Source organism: Xyrauchen texanus, unplaced genomic scaffold (genome assembly GCF_025860055.1).
Source record: "Xyrauchen texanus isolate HMW12.3.18 unplaced genomic scaffold, RBS_HiC_50CHRs HiC_scaffold_615, whole genome shotgun sequence".
NCBI lineage: Eukaryota > Metazoa > Chordata > Actinopteri > Cypriniformes > Catostomidae > Xyrauchen > Xyrauchen texanus.
This window is the reverse complement of record NW_026266594.1, coordinates 2,833-17,337: the sequence shown is the minus strand read 5'-3', so window position 1 is coordinate 17,337 and position 14,505 is coordinate 2,833. Positions and strand designations below refer to the sequence as shown.

The 14,505-nt window shown below is 37.4% G+C and overlaps 1 protein-coding gene across 1 annotated transcript; it reads right to left on the bottom strand.

The window, feature by feature from the left end:
• Positions 1-9,429: 9,429 nt before the first annotated feature.
• Positions 9,430-12,977, bottom strand: LOC127642436 (growth/differentiation factor 8). The gene is made up of 3 exons (XM_052125051.1): positions 12,350-12,977; positions 11,333-11,703; positions 9,430-10,813 (listed from the first exon to the last, which is right to left on the bottom strand). Exons 1-3 carry the CDS (start codon positions 12,726-12,728, stop codon positions 10,433-10,435), a joined length of 1,131 nt encoding a protein of 376 aa, XP_051981011.1. The 5' UTR covers positions 12,729-12,977; the 3' UTR covers positions 9,430-10,432.
• Between the last annotated feature and the right edge of the window lie 1,528 nt (positions 12,978-14,505).

The following is a 14,505-nucleotide window of genomic DNA, read 5'->3' as shown; positions in this document are numbered from 1 at the left end:
TATTATTTCATAGTTTTAAATTGTGTTCAATTGTAATAATAAAGAAGAATTAACATGATCACATGGGAAAAAAGTTGCTACTAAAATCTGCCAGCAAAGATATAGGGAGTCCCTTACCTAACCCTTTCCCTAACCCTAACTGCGTGTTGAAGTGAGCCCCCTTTTGGAGTAGCTAACCCCCATTTGGAGTAACCCTACCCCTTATGGTGTAACCCCACCCACTTTAGGAAATTCCATCCCCATTTTGAGATCTCCAGCCAGCAGCTATACCTACTTGAATTGTTCTGCACCAAGCTAAATTTCGGCATTTGATAAATGGTAAGGCAATATTTTTTCCCCTTCTGCTCTAGTGTACTGAGGGGCTACCGTCCATTGTTAAAATTGTGTATGTCTACTGTTATGATACTGATATGAATGTTGCCTATTATGCTTACATAAATGATAACATGTTGCAACAGTACTTGCTAGGTGAAGTTATAAAGAGAGTAAACGATTTCAATTTTGTGTTAGGTCAAGCCACACAGTCTCGGGAATAGGTCAGGTTCAGGTTTTATTTGAATGCATGTGCAGACCACTAGTTGTGTGGCCAGTGCTATATTGTCTATTCTGAACCCGTGGTAGGGGGCCCCTTGCGGTCGCTGGGCCCTTTGCAGCCGCTTATATCTCTTATTAGGTAGGGCAGGCACTGACTGCATTACATGGCTAAAAATTCAACCGGCTATACCAACTATAGCCGAATTCACAGTTAGATCAGTAGGAGTCCAAATTTCTGACGCGAAATGTAGGTCTGAAATTCAGTTTTTGTATTAATTTATAGTTTTCAATTATTTTCTCCTAAGGCCCTGCAAGAGCTACAATACATACAATACTCTGATAATGGATGTTTTGACCCCACCTCTATCTGAGTCAATATTAATTTGGGAAATTTCATAAAAGGGCTTCATTTAGGTCTATATGGAGTTATAATGACCAATTTACCATATTTTTGATTGGTACTAAGTGCGTTTAAATATGTCGGTTAATCTTTAGCAGTGACCTCAGAGGGTGAAGCACTCTTTTAAATGTGCATTATTAACAGCTGGTGCCTTACATTGGTGTACTTGTCCACCTTTATTCTCTCGTCGAGAGGTTTGTGGTACCCCACAGCGTCCACTGTATAATGACCGACTGTGGATTCCATCTGTCTTAGAGACTTTAAAAACTTAAGATTTCTGTGCTGGAATGGGAGTTACCTTTCCTTGTTCTCTGTCTGAACTCTGTGTAGTTTGTGTTATAAACAGTTTTTATGTATGGAAATTAACATAGGCTTTTATATTTGTTGAATATATACACATAGGATGTTTGTGGCTCAGACCTATTTTGTTCTTCTAGCCAAGTAATTCAGACATCCATATGGATGCTTCTTTTGGATGCCATAATGCTCATACTTGTGCTTTTAGTTTTACCTTAAACTGTAATTTGGCATTTGAAAGTAACCAGCAACTCAAATTCTCCTATCAACAGACATGATATAAAAAAATAGGACAACAGATCTGATTGTCAAAGTGGATTTATAGATAGATGGCTGGCTGGATCAGAAAGCAAACTGATTGATCAAGCCACATAAAGTGACTGGGTGTAAATAGGCCCAAATGATTTTGATTGTTTTGTTTTTCCTAAATGAACACTATTTTGATGACCAACAGTTCTAATTAAAATTCTTAAAAATGTGCTTGTATTTCTTATATAATTTTTAAAATTCCAGTGTTTATCTAGGCGAAATAATTTTTGTCTCGATTGCAAACCAATGCAAAAGTGCTTTTCCATACGACAAGACACCTCACATTTCTGCATATCCAGCTGTCTGACAGGCGTTGTGATGACACTGGAGGGGACACGTTTCCATTTTTCCAAATGATCTAGACATCTCGCAGTCTCCTCGGAGAAGCATCTATCCTCCATCACTGTCAGTCATTGGCCTCCTGGGGGTATATGGTTTACTGCCACAGACCTTTTCCACTTCGGTCATTAGGGTGCCTTGTAAATGAACTTAGACTTATGGACAAAAACTTGCTGAATGACTCATTCCAGCCCAAATGTGATCTTGAGTTACACATTGCTAAAACAGGACACATTCCCATCCTCGACGTCCGGAAGCTTTACGATGTTATTAATCAAATGTTGATTCCACAAGGGTCAATAGAGTTTCGAGAGAGACGGATGTCGATTTCTAAGCTAAGTGAAAAAACAAGTGGTGTTGAAGGCAGGACCCGGTGTGGATGCGCTTGATAAATCCATCAGGAGCGCTGACAGCCAGCCGTCAGTGGCTGCACATATGCACCATCTGCTTGAGGCCGATGGCTTTTATTGCTTTTCATTGCTTTCTTCGGATGAGAGCAAGTAACTACTACAGAAGTTTACTCTGTGACTAAATATCATCTCCCTTGGAAACTGAGGTGATTATTACATTGCAAAGTGTAAGATTAATCAGTACATTAAGGGATTTAGCCTGTGAATGTAGACAGCACCAGATTGTTGCTTAATGACAAGAAATGGGTGAACAATATACTTGATCTCGAACTTTAACACATTTTTACATGGCATCACACTTTAGATCCACCCCAACTTTCTCTTATCTCAACTTAATATGTAGAAACAAATATGAGTAAAATTTTCTGTTGGTTGATTTTCCCAAAAGTGTAAACACTGTAGTTCTGCTGTATTAAAACATTTCTCGGTTTATTTGAGGATTATGATCTGCCCAATACTTCAACATTTGGTCAAGCAATGACATGAGTTTTGTGTGACCAATGCAGGTCTTAGAATCGAGAACCATTTTTTCTCCCAACATTTTTTCAATTTAAATTAAATAAAACAGGCAGCGTGCACCACAAGATGCATACTATTTAGTTTATTATAGGGGGTATGAGAAAGAGTTTGTCATACGATCTTGTTATAATTCAAAACAACATGGTGCAGGACATGCTGACATTGTGATAATTGATTACATGTTAGTCTTACTTTTCTTCAGTAAAGAAACAATAATACTTCTAATAGTAATTGTGAACATTGTCTTAAGATGCGGAGGAAGAAAATGTAGTCATATGTTGTTCATGCTGTTATTTAGCACATTTTGAAATATGTGTTTATCTGAGATATGTTACCAGATTAAGGTAAGAAAAAGGGCTAATTCACAATATTACACATACACATTTATTACGCTTACACATTTCATACATGCAACCTTAAAGCTAAACTTTTCTCAGTTTTGTTAAACACGCACGCACAAAAATTTTTTTTGTTGTTGCATAAAATAAAACAGAAATATTGAAGACATTAACTTTTATACTTTAATAGGTCAATGTATCAACAATTGGATACATTTTACTTAAGTCCAAATGATTTTGGTAATTTGATGGTAATCATTTTCCACTCAACTTCAACCTGTTTAAGGGATAAAGGTGAAGAAAAAAAAAACCGCTGTAAGCGAGCCATAAATAGATTAATTTTCTCGAAAACTGTAAACTGTTTCTCTGGCGTTATGAAAATTGCTGTTTGTTTTGAAGGACCCACTTCGATAGACACGCCCCAACAAAGTTACTCAACCAATGGCGTGAGTTGGGAGCAGGAACATGTCTTTGTTTGACCAACGGCAGACGGGGGGCGTATTTAGAAAGCTGTTTTGAAAACAACGTTTATTTTTGCAATTCCGTTTGTTGGTGTTAGTGCTGCAGAAATTACATACTTCAACTTTAATATGCAGATACAACTATAAAGCCCAAAGTATGCTTTGCTCAGACGCGAACGCTCACAGTACACATGACACAAAACTCGTCACCAGCATAGTGCGTGAGCACTTAACGCAATCGGACCGATTTTTCGAACCGCGCATCTTTGAAACCTTAGAATGCGCATGCGCCTGGAGCACTAATTTGTGCGTCCACAAGGTGGCAACACTCATTGAGCCGTTGCTATGACGAAAAAGCACTAGAAGAAGGTTTAATCGCTGCTAAGCCTCAGGGCAGTTTGCACCTGCAAATTACAATTTAACTTAGCTGTGGCGAAAATGTTTACTAAATATTGCTTGGAATAAAAAGCAGACTCATTTAATGACATCAATGAGCTCATGTGCGTTTAAACATTATGAAGTTGACATTTACACTCGTTTACATTTATGAGAGATTAAAAAAAAACGTACTTTTAAGTGGCTCTTCAGCATGAAACCGATCTGACGGTTCAGATTTCAGTGTGTGTCACCCGGTGTCAAGTTTCAACACATTCAAAATATATATAAGCTATTAAAATGAATAATGTCTATTTTTCTAGCCTGTTGTATTAGTATTTATTTATCACCTCTATTTATTTTAGATACAGTTCCATATATATTATTATTTACTCAGGGCAAACATACTATTTATCAAATCTAATTTTATTACATATCGTATTTTAATGGGGATATAATTACAGCTGATAGTTACGTGAGCAAACAAGGTTTTAACATCAACCATAACTAGATCAAATTGAAATTTACAGCTTTTTAACACTTCTGTGTACAAATTTGAAGGCTGTTTACTGGATCAACATGGGTAAATGTCATAATATGTGACTACACATCACTTTATGGAAAGCTTACAAGTCATGGCTTAAGAACAGGTGGTGCATCCAAATTAAGCACTGACTTACTTACAAACTAGTTTACTAAGCCCTTAGTGTGAACTTTATGTCCCAACTTATGTGAGAACTAAACACCCAGCTGGTGCAACCCTACCCAGGAGATGAAGGTAAAAACAACAACAATGGATGTGCAAAGAGAGCATGGTAGGCCTACCTGTATTTGTATAACTCGAGTCTGAAAGAATATAAAGACATCTTTATGTGTCTAAACTCTTGAAGAGAAAGTCTGGTGTCTCATAGTGCAGTCATAGCGCCAACTGCCTGTGTATGCGCTCATGTATATGGAGTATACTTTGACAGGCTTGCATTCAACTTGCGTTCAACATTCGTGTCAAATTGGAAGTCTACCCAGGGCTAGTAAGTAACTGTTAGCACTGTGTCTTTGTGGCACTATAAAAAATTCCTGACCTGCTTAGACACACCCCAACAACGTTACTCAACCTGTTTGAACAACAGCAGATGAGAGGCATTCAGAGAGGTGTTTTGAAAACATTGTTTATTTTTTCATTTCCGTTCAGTGACACTAGTGTCACAGAAAATACATTATTCAGCTTTAAAAAAGTAACAGGATTGGGGCCAAGTTTTGGAGAGTTTAAAGGCAGAAATGTAAAGAACATTTTATAAAAGCACATACATTCATTCTTCTGTTAAAACACATGTACTATTTGAGCTGCAAAGTTGTTTATATGGTCATTTTTACAGTCACGTTTGGGTTTTAGGGTTTGTTGAAATTACAACGTCATGGCAAAGAAATTGTAAAATTGGCTTTATCTTTACAGTGAAAAGGTTAATAATTGAGTTTTTCCACACTAAAATCATGTTAAAATGCATATCCTTTATGTCTTGTGACTATACTTTTGTAAACATTGAGTATTTTAATCTTTATGGATTGGCCCCATTCACTTCTCTTCTAAGTGCCTCACTTGAACCCAGATTTTTGCTTTTTTTATTTTTATTTTTTTAAAGTAGGGTCAAGTCAAAATGTTTTTTGTGTGATACAAATAGAGTGATCTTATTGAACCCAGAATATTCCATTAATTACAATTTTAAAGAATCTGTTCTATTAAAACCTGAAATATCTCATTATTTGGCAACAGACTGCTAAAGAAAGTAAATGCAATAATTATTGCATTTCTACTTTACAAAGATTTCCTCAAAAGTACTAAAATAATCCTTTATGCAACCTTTAAAGTACTGGAATTGCTCTAAGGAATCAGAACTTGTTCAATTCTTACAATTCCCATCCCTAGACCAATTACAGGTGCATTAATTGTTAAGGAAAACTTTTAAAACTTTAATTAGTTTTTGCAATTCTTTTTGGTGCCAAATTTATATAGCTTGCACGTATACTGGTTGAACCCATGTTGCTATGTTGGGCTGGCCAGGATAGTGCCACAGTTTTTTTTTTCCACTTTTCAGGGAAATCAACCTACAGAATGGCTTAAACATAGTTGTCTCTATATATTAAGCTGTGATAGGAGAAAGTATTTTGAACATTTAAAAATTATGCACTTCACCTTTTAATCTGTGAAACTGCATTGTGATGGTTTACCAGTAACAACAGACCAGGTGAGATGTCAATAGCATACAATACATCATGTGGTCTTAAACCTCACCATCAATATTCAACCTGATGTGTTATGGCAGGGATGTACCTTAACTCATTTCTCAAACTAAGCGTTTCCCCAGCTGTTTGCTGTTCTAGAGTCTATGCACGTTAATGTGAAGATGCAGATGTTTAACCACACCTGGCAGCTGTCCCTCTTCCCCCTTGTACATGGTGCTTCCCCCCTGTCCGAGCGCAGCTCTACCCAGCATCCCTGTAGCTTGTGCGGATATGGGGAATCCTGGTTGCTGAGATGAGCTATGTGTTTTCCTCCGGAGTGTCCAGTCCGCCGAGGAGGCACGCTGCCTTCCCATTTTCTCGCAGTCACTTCCTCTCCTGTCAACCTGGGAATGTGCTGGCAACTGTCACACCACGGAGACAAGCTAAACGTTTCCCGAGTGACATATATAACAAGTCAGAGAAGCCATTACCATTCCTGTTTATCATACACTTGCCTTTACCTGGCTCTAAGGACTGTGCTGAAAGTTACAAGAAAAAAAATAAATAATTTTTCTGCCAGTCGTGATTCATGGCACAAGCAACTTCTGCATATAGCACATGGAAAGGATGAATTACTGAGGAATGCACCTGATTATCAGTATACACAATAACATTCAGATGTTAAAACACTTACTAGGGCTTTTCACACAATAGTTGAAGGAATAGACTGAATTAAATTTATATAATTATTAACTCACCCTTGTGTGTTCTAAACCTGTATGACTTTCTTTTTTCCAAAGAACACAAAAAGGAATTTTAGGGACTGACAGCCTCAGTCACCATTCACTGCAACTGTATGGAAAAAGATGCAATGGAAGTGAATGGTGAGGTTGTCAGTCCCTAACATTGTGCCTAACACCTCCCTTTGTGTTCCATGGAAGAAAGAATGTTATACAGGTTTGCAAAAACAATTAGAGATGTTAGACAGCCTCAGTCACCATTTACTTTCCTTGCAAGGAAAAAAAGATGCAATGAAAGTGAATGGTAACTAAGGCTGTCGTTATGCTTTACATCTCCTTTTGTGTTCAAAGTTTGCATTTAATTTTTGGATGAACTATCCCTTTAAAACAACCAGAGCCAATTTATGTCAATGTTATTAACCTTGTTAATATGTAAAAAAATACATTAACCAAAAGCCAACACTGAAATTAAGGAAACTAACTGATCCAAAGTGAATTCAGAAACAGTAGGTTGACTATTCTTGAGCTCAAATCTGTCTATTCTTATCGAAATTTGAAGCACACAGCGGCAAAGTGTGAAGTGTTTTTGACCGTAAGGGCACGTGTGAGCTCATTTCCTATAATTTCCAATATATGCGGTTATGGAGAACATTTTTTTAAAGTCTATGTTTTAGGTGGAGGAAACCGCTGTTCCAGTGTGAATAATCAGTAAACAAAGTAAAATCAATGCATGTTTAATTTAAAACATATTAATGTGGATCTGGCCTAAGAGACCCAATTTCAGTTAAACAGTAAATCAGTATTGACAAAATGTGTAGTTACTTGGTTTTGCCTTTGCAGAGCAGCATGGTTTACAAATGTACAATGTGAAATCTTGAAACCTAACCAAAGAATTTTGTTCAACTTGTAATGCCACATACACTCTAATACGATTTCCTTTGAAAACGCATTAATACAGCAAAGTTTACACCTCTTATCAACACTGAAAAAGCGTTTTTATCTCTACCAAACACCAGGATTACATATGCAGGGTTTAAGGAATAGATCACCCAAAAATGGCAATTCTTCATCATTTACTCACCCTCATGCCATCCTAGATGAGTATGACTTTCTTTATTCTGCTGAACACAAATTAAGATTTTTGGAAGAATATCTCTGCACTGTAGGTCCATACAATGCAAGTTTATGGGTCCTAAAATTTGGAAGCTCCAAAACGCACATAAAAGCAGCACAAAAGTAATCCATAAGACTCCAGTGGTTAAATCCATGTAAATAATTTCATATGCGATATGATAGGTGTGGGTCAGAAATACATCAATATTTAAGTCCTTGTTTACCATAAATTCTCCCCTCTGCCCGATATGCACAAAGAATTTGAATTGCCAAAAACAAAAGAAGAAGAAAGTGAAAGTGGAGATTTAGATTAAAAAACTACTTAAATATTGATCTGTTTCTCACCCACACTTATCATATTATCTCTGAAGTACTGGTTGAGATACATGAGTAAATTATGAAATAATTTTCATTTTTAGGTGATCTATCCCTTTAAGTAAGACCCTTGGTTAAAGGTGTAGTTCACCAAAAAATTCAAGTTCTGTCATAATTTACTCACCCTCATGTCATTCCAAACCCATATGACTTTCATTCTTCTGTTAAACACAAAAGGAGATGTTATGCAGAATGTTAGCCTCCATGTTAGGTGGTATGTTAGCAGCTTTTTTCCATACAATGAACGTTTTTATTACCAAAGTTGGACTTTAATTGTATATGGCACATGATTCTGATTGCACAGTGCATTATCTCAACCGAAGTAAGGAAAGCAATGTTATTGCTCAGGGACTCTGAATCTCCCATAACCCTCTGTTCATTTCAGTGCAGTTCCCACCTGGTTTCCATGGCATCTACCCAACTCACAGCATGTAAGGAAGCAGATCTCGGCAGTGTTCAGCTCGCCCTCTTCTGGACGGAAGTGAGGGCTCAAATAAGCCTTGGTCTAATTAGCCATGCTGTCAAAACATTTCTGCACAAGCCCTTTTATACAACTCTGTTGTAAGATCATGCTGTACTAGTAGGAAGAGAAAATAAGCAGAGAAGTAAAGGCTGTGGAATTGTTCTTTTGGGTTTAAGTTACACCACAGCTCTGCCAATATGGCAAAAACAAATGAAAAGGTCAAATGATAAATGTACTCATTAGCATCAGAAAAGGAAGGCCTTTAACATATAAACACCCTTCGTACACCTTTACACAGTACTAACACTAATAAACATTGCTAGTTGCAAACTATTGCCCCCTTGCTCGGATTAGCGAAGAACATATTTCCTCCAACAACAGATCTTATCAAATTTGGTTTGAACATTTTGTTTCTTGTTTTCCCTTATTTCAATTTGAGATATAATTCAGGTATAGAACCACATGATTCTAGTTATTCTAGATATTATATCCAAAACCTTTTTGAAATAACAGAGTTAAACATATAAAGCAAGCACCTTTATTTGATGAACAGATACATTGATTTATATTGTACAATTTTTTTTTTTTTTTTGCTAATTTGTGTTCTTATACATTTACTAACAGTGGTTAAAAAAAGGCAACTGTTAATGGAAACAATGGCAAGTATACAATACAATTAGCAAACATATCAAAATCTGTTTTTTTTTTTAAACATTTTTAGCAACCAATTCTTTCTATTGGTCTGCCATAGTGCAAACTGTGTGGTTTGAAGACAGAGTGTTAGCGTGATATTAACATTCATTCTTATAGTTCAGATTTCTCTGTCTTTTAACACATTTCAATGTGTAGACTTCATTCAAAGTGCCTCTGCTTCAAGTCTTTCTGTCCACTAATGACGATTTTTCAACAATACTTCAAGTGTGTAGGGCTGTTCAACAGATGAATAATGGACAAAAGCTACAATTAAAGATTAAATTGGATTGCGCATCTAGTGTTTATTTCAACATACATGGAAGTTTGCTTCAGCTTACCAAAACTTTTCAGGCATGTTTTTCAAGCTCTGTTCAAAGTCCTTGAGTCTCTCTGTTTCTCTTGGATACTCTTCATAAACAAGCTCACCGGCAGTTTAACACAGCCTTTACAGCAAAGATCTAAATGATTGTGTGATTTTGGAGAGTGTTCATTTAATACGATTTTCATAAGTTGTCATCCTTTATGCACTAATGAGAGTATTTTGAAAAGGTGAAAACTGTAAAGGTAATGTCATTGATTTCAATAGTGTCCATTCCCAAGTCCAACCAGTATGACATTCCAGTACATCCATGTGACATTTGACTCCTGTGGCAGAGATACTGATTTAGAGGAAGACAAAAAAAAAAAAAAAAACATAGTCAAATGAAGCAGTGCCCAGAGAGTGAGTTAGCGTCCTTCTATTGCACAGTGTCTTGCGGTAAGCACTGCTAATGGATTGTGGGTTGTGTGATCAGATGTCCGGGTCTTTTAAACGGTTTGAGTCCTGTCCTGTCCTGTGTGGGCACTTGTTCACGAGCAGCCACAACGGTCTACTACCATAGAGGGGATCTTGCCGTAGATGATCTGCTCCTTGCCGTTGAAGTAAAGCATGTTGATTGGAGACATCTTGGTGGGGGTGCAGCAGGGTCCGGCGGTGCCTCGCGGGTTGGCCTTGTTCACCAGATGGGTGTGGGGATACTTCTGCAGGTGCATGTAGTCACATTCTCCTGAACAGTAATTTGCCTTGTAACGTTTCGGAGCAATAATCCAGTCCCAGCCAAAGTCCTCAAAGTCCACAGTGAGAGGGTACCGGCAGCATCGAGACTCTGACGAATTCTCATCGCAGTCTAGTCCAGAGTCCCTTCGGATTCGTTTTGGACCCTCAGAGATTTTGACCTCCATAAAGGGGAGCTGTAAGTGGAAAAAACCCCAAAGTGACAGTGTTTCTTAAGTTACTGTTCATACATGTTTTGTCCAACCATTAACAAATGCTTAAGCTGACCAATACAGATATTACAGGACCAGAAGAACTGCATCTATAAGAATCTTTATTCATGCCACACCACCTCACCTGTTCATTTTAAAGACCCAATTTTTCCCCCACACACTTTCTTAGGACATCGGATGTTATACATGGATGATCAAAATAAAATCTTGTACAAAGTGCATTTGTAGAAATGTTTCCATTTGTATACATTCATTGAAATTTGTTCACATTTTTGTGGTATACATATTTGTGGTATACAAATATACAAATATTTAATATTTATAAATATATATAATCAAATTAAATAATAGTAATAAAAATAACTTAATTAATTAAGAATAACTATAATAACTTTATATATTCATATATAAAGTTAATTTATCATATCATTTATGTAATTTATACTTTTATTTGATATATATATTAGCGGATATTGTACTTACCAGTCCATCCTCTCCAGTCTCCGCCGAGGTGACGGCCAAGTCGTTTCCCTTCGCGTCGTACGCGTTTATCTCTATGCCCCAGTTTGTCTCCGGTTGTCTTAACCACACCGTAAGCACCTGCTTGACATCTATACTCTGCCAAGACGTGACTCCTGACTTCACATCAATCTTCAGGGATCGTATTCGTATGTGTCTGCCTCCGTCCGTAACGGGCATGAGCCGCGATATCTGTAAGAACACGGTGGTCGCCTCCTCCGCCGGTCTCAGATGAACCCAGAGCTGCGCCCTCACGATCCGGTTCGCCTGGATCTTCGGACTGAAGGAGAAAAAACAACACTTCGGTTTCCGATCTACTTGAACGATGGGGTCAGCTGAAAGAGAAGAGAAAGTAAATGAGAGTGAATGAAAACGATACGTGATCTGCAGATTTTATTAGTCGGTTCTTAAAATATTCCGTGAAGTGACGCATTGATAATTAATTCAGATACATTGTCAGTTTCAAGTTTTAAAGAAATAACGGTTGGAAAATCCCTGTTTACGAAGACCAAAAAACAGGAAAAGATATGTAGGACACTTAATAGAAAAAAAATAAACATTTATTTATAAAAAGTCGATTGGATAAAATGGATTGATACACTTGTCCCCAATATCAACTACAGTTTGTAAAATATATTTATTTATAATCAAATGCATATATGTAAACAATTTTAATTGGGGAATAAAATTCTTGTGACCGACCCTCGGGCGCCTTTGCTGCGCTTCTATGTTCAACGTGCGTAAAAACGCAGCGTAAGAAGTCAGGCAGATAAAGGAGCTACACAAACCATTGATAATAATGAAAAAGAGAGGGAGAAACGAGAGGAATACCTTTAAATTGTGCATTTTATACTGTTAAGCTGTCTTCTATGTGCGCTTGGCCTGGGCATAAAGACTGCGTAATAGTGCTCTCCATTTAAGTTCTCCAATCTTTTCGGGAAACAATTACATTAATGAATCTTTTAAAAGGATTATTCTTACGCTCTGTGGCCATGGTCATGATGGTCTCTGTGGTGGCATGTTCATCATCCTCTTCCATAGTCCCATCCTGGCTATCATCCCTTAGCACATCGTACTGATCCAGAAGTTGTTGCAAAGGCGGCGCTTTGGGTAACAGCTGCTTGACCACGTCTCGGCTGATGTTCGGAGCCTGTTTGAGTCGCAGTTTGTAAAGAATTTGGGACTTGATGGCATGCAGTCTCATCAGCTTGCTGTGTTGTCTGAACTCACATGTGGAACACTGCTCGCTTTCCTCCGTGGCTGTGGAAGGCTGCTGGTGCGCCGCCGTTATATCTCCTTGACCCACTGGACCACATGCAATTAAAACACTTAGAGAAATCAAAACCTGCGTAAAATGCATGTTCCAAAACGTGGTATAAGACGGTGGATGTTTGCGTTGTTTGACTTGGTATGATTTTGCTATGGAAATGAACCTAACCACGCACTACTCAAGGAGATGTCATGCTTAAAATTCGGCAAGGCTTTTTATACCGCAACTTTGGCCACTCTATTGTGTCGTCGAATTCAATGATTGGCTGAGCCTGCAACAATAAAACTAACGGACAGAGCTGAACTTCTTTCGCTGTTCTTAAAGGGGACACATAGTGGAATGAACTGAAATGATAAATTACTGTATGCACATGAATATGAAAAACAGGCATGCACATTGCAGTAGTTTAGTGCGTGCATATATATACATTGTATTTATGGGGTTCTAAATACAATTAATATTTAATTATTTTATTTTTAAACACAATTTACAATAATATTTAATCCAACTACACAATGATGACTCTAAGTGTTTATAGATATTACAGTTTCATTTTGTGCTAACGCATGATTTTCTGTAAAGCTGCTTTGAAATGATGTGTGTTGTGAAAATTATCTATACAAATATAAATGACATGACTTGACACCACCTGCGTCTGTGGCAAAAAGGCAGTTGGACAATAATTTACAGGCTACTAATGACATCTTCTATAAAATAACAATCTAAGGTGCAACTGTCCTTTTATTATGGACACTTTGTTGTTGTTGTTCATCGTTGCACATGAAAGCTACACAGTTTCCTACAAAATCTTGAGGTGCCTCTGCAGGTAAATATTCCATTAGTCAGTTAATAATAAGCACAATATCAAGTCATCAAGAATGGAGTCAAGTTTTTTTATTGTCATTGTATAGGTACAACTAAATTATTTTTGATTCCACAGAGTGTTGCAACATATTAAATATTGTTATAATAAGTTATCTATATTATATTTAATAACTAATAAACGTTTAATAATAGTTCATTGCCAAAGCACATAATGTTCTAGCAGCATGTTTTATATTTGATACAAAAAAAATAAATAATCAACATTAATCTCTTTTGCTGCACTCATAGGCAGATCAGTAGTTTTGGGACGCGTGGGTAAGATACACAGCGCCATCTTGTGGCGAAAGCATGTATACACCAGGCGAGGATCGTCTGCTCCTAGCGCCTGTCTTCTTTTCGCTCAGATTTTTGTACAGTTGTTTTTATCGTGTGATTAGTTAAATGATAGCCTACATATATATAGACAGTAAAAAAAAAAAAAAAAAAAACGCTCATTAAAATGTAACCGTTAATAAACATAATAGTCTACACTACAGGTAAAAAGTTTGGCACACCTTATTGTTATTTAGGCTTGTACACCGCGCGCACGCGCGCGCGCGCGCACACACACACACACACAGGCCACTTTAGGTACACTTGTACATCTAGTTATTCATGTAATTATCTAATCAGCCAATCATGTGGCAGCAGTGTAATGTATAAAGATATCAGTGATTTAGACAGTGGAATGATTGTTTGTGCCAGACGGGCTGGTTTGAGGATTTCTGTAACTGTAACTCCAGTGAGCGGCAGTTCTGTGCACGAAAATGCTTCGTAAATGAGAGAGGTCCACAGAGAATGGTCAGACTGGTTCAAGCTGACAGAGAGGCTACGGTAACTCAAATAACCACTCTGTACAATTGTAGTGAACAGAATAGCATCTCAGAATGCACAAGATGTCAAACCTTGAGGTGGTTGGGCTACAACAGCAGAGGACCACGTTGGGTTCCACTTCTGTCAGCCAAGAACAGAAAACTGAGGCTGCAGTGGGCCTACCATTTTT

Bases quoted from the DNA above. Each gene is read 5' to 3' on its own strand.
- LOC127642436 (XM_052125051.1), bottom strand. From the start codon at position 12,728: ATGCATTTTACGCAGGTTTTGATTTCTCTAAGTGTTTTAATTGCATGT. The intron at 11,704-12,349 runs GTAAGAATAATC...CTTCTCTTTCAG, and splicing joins CATGACCATGGCCACAGAGC to CTGACCCCATCGTTCAAGTA. The intron at 10,814-11,332 runs GTAAGTACAATA...TTCCACTTACAG, and splicing joins AGACTGGAGAGGATGGACTG to CTCCCCTTTATGGAGGTCAA.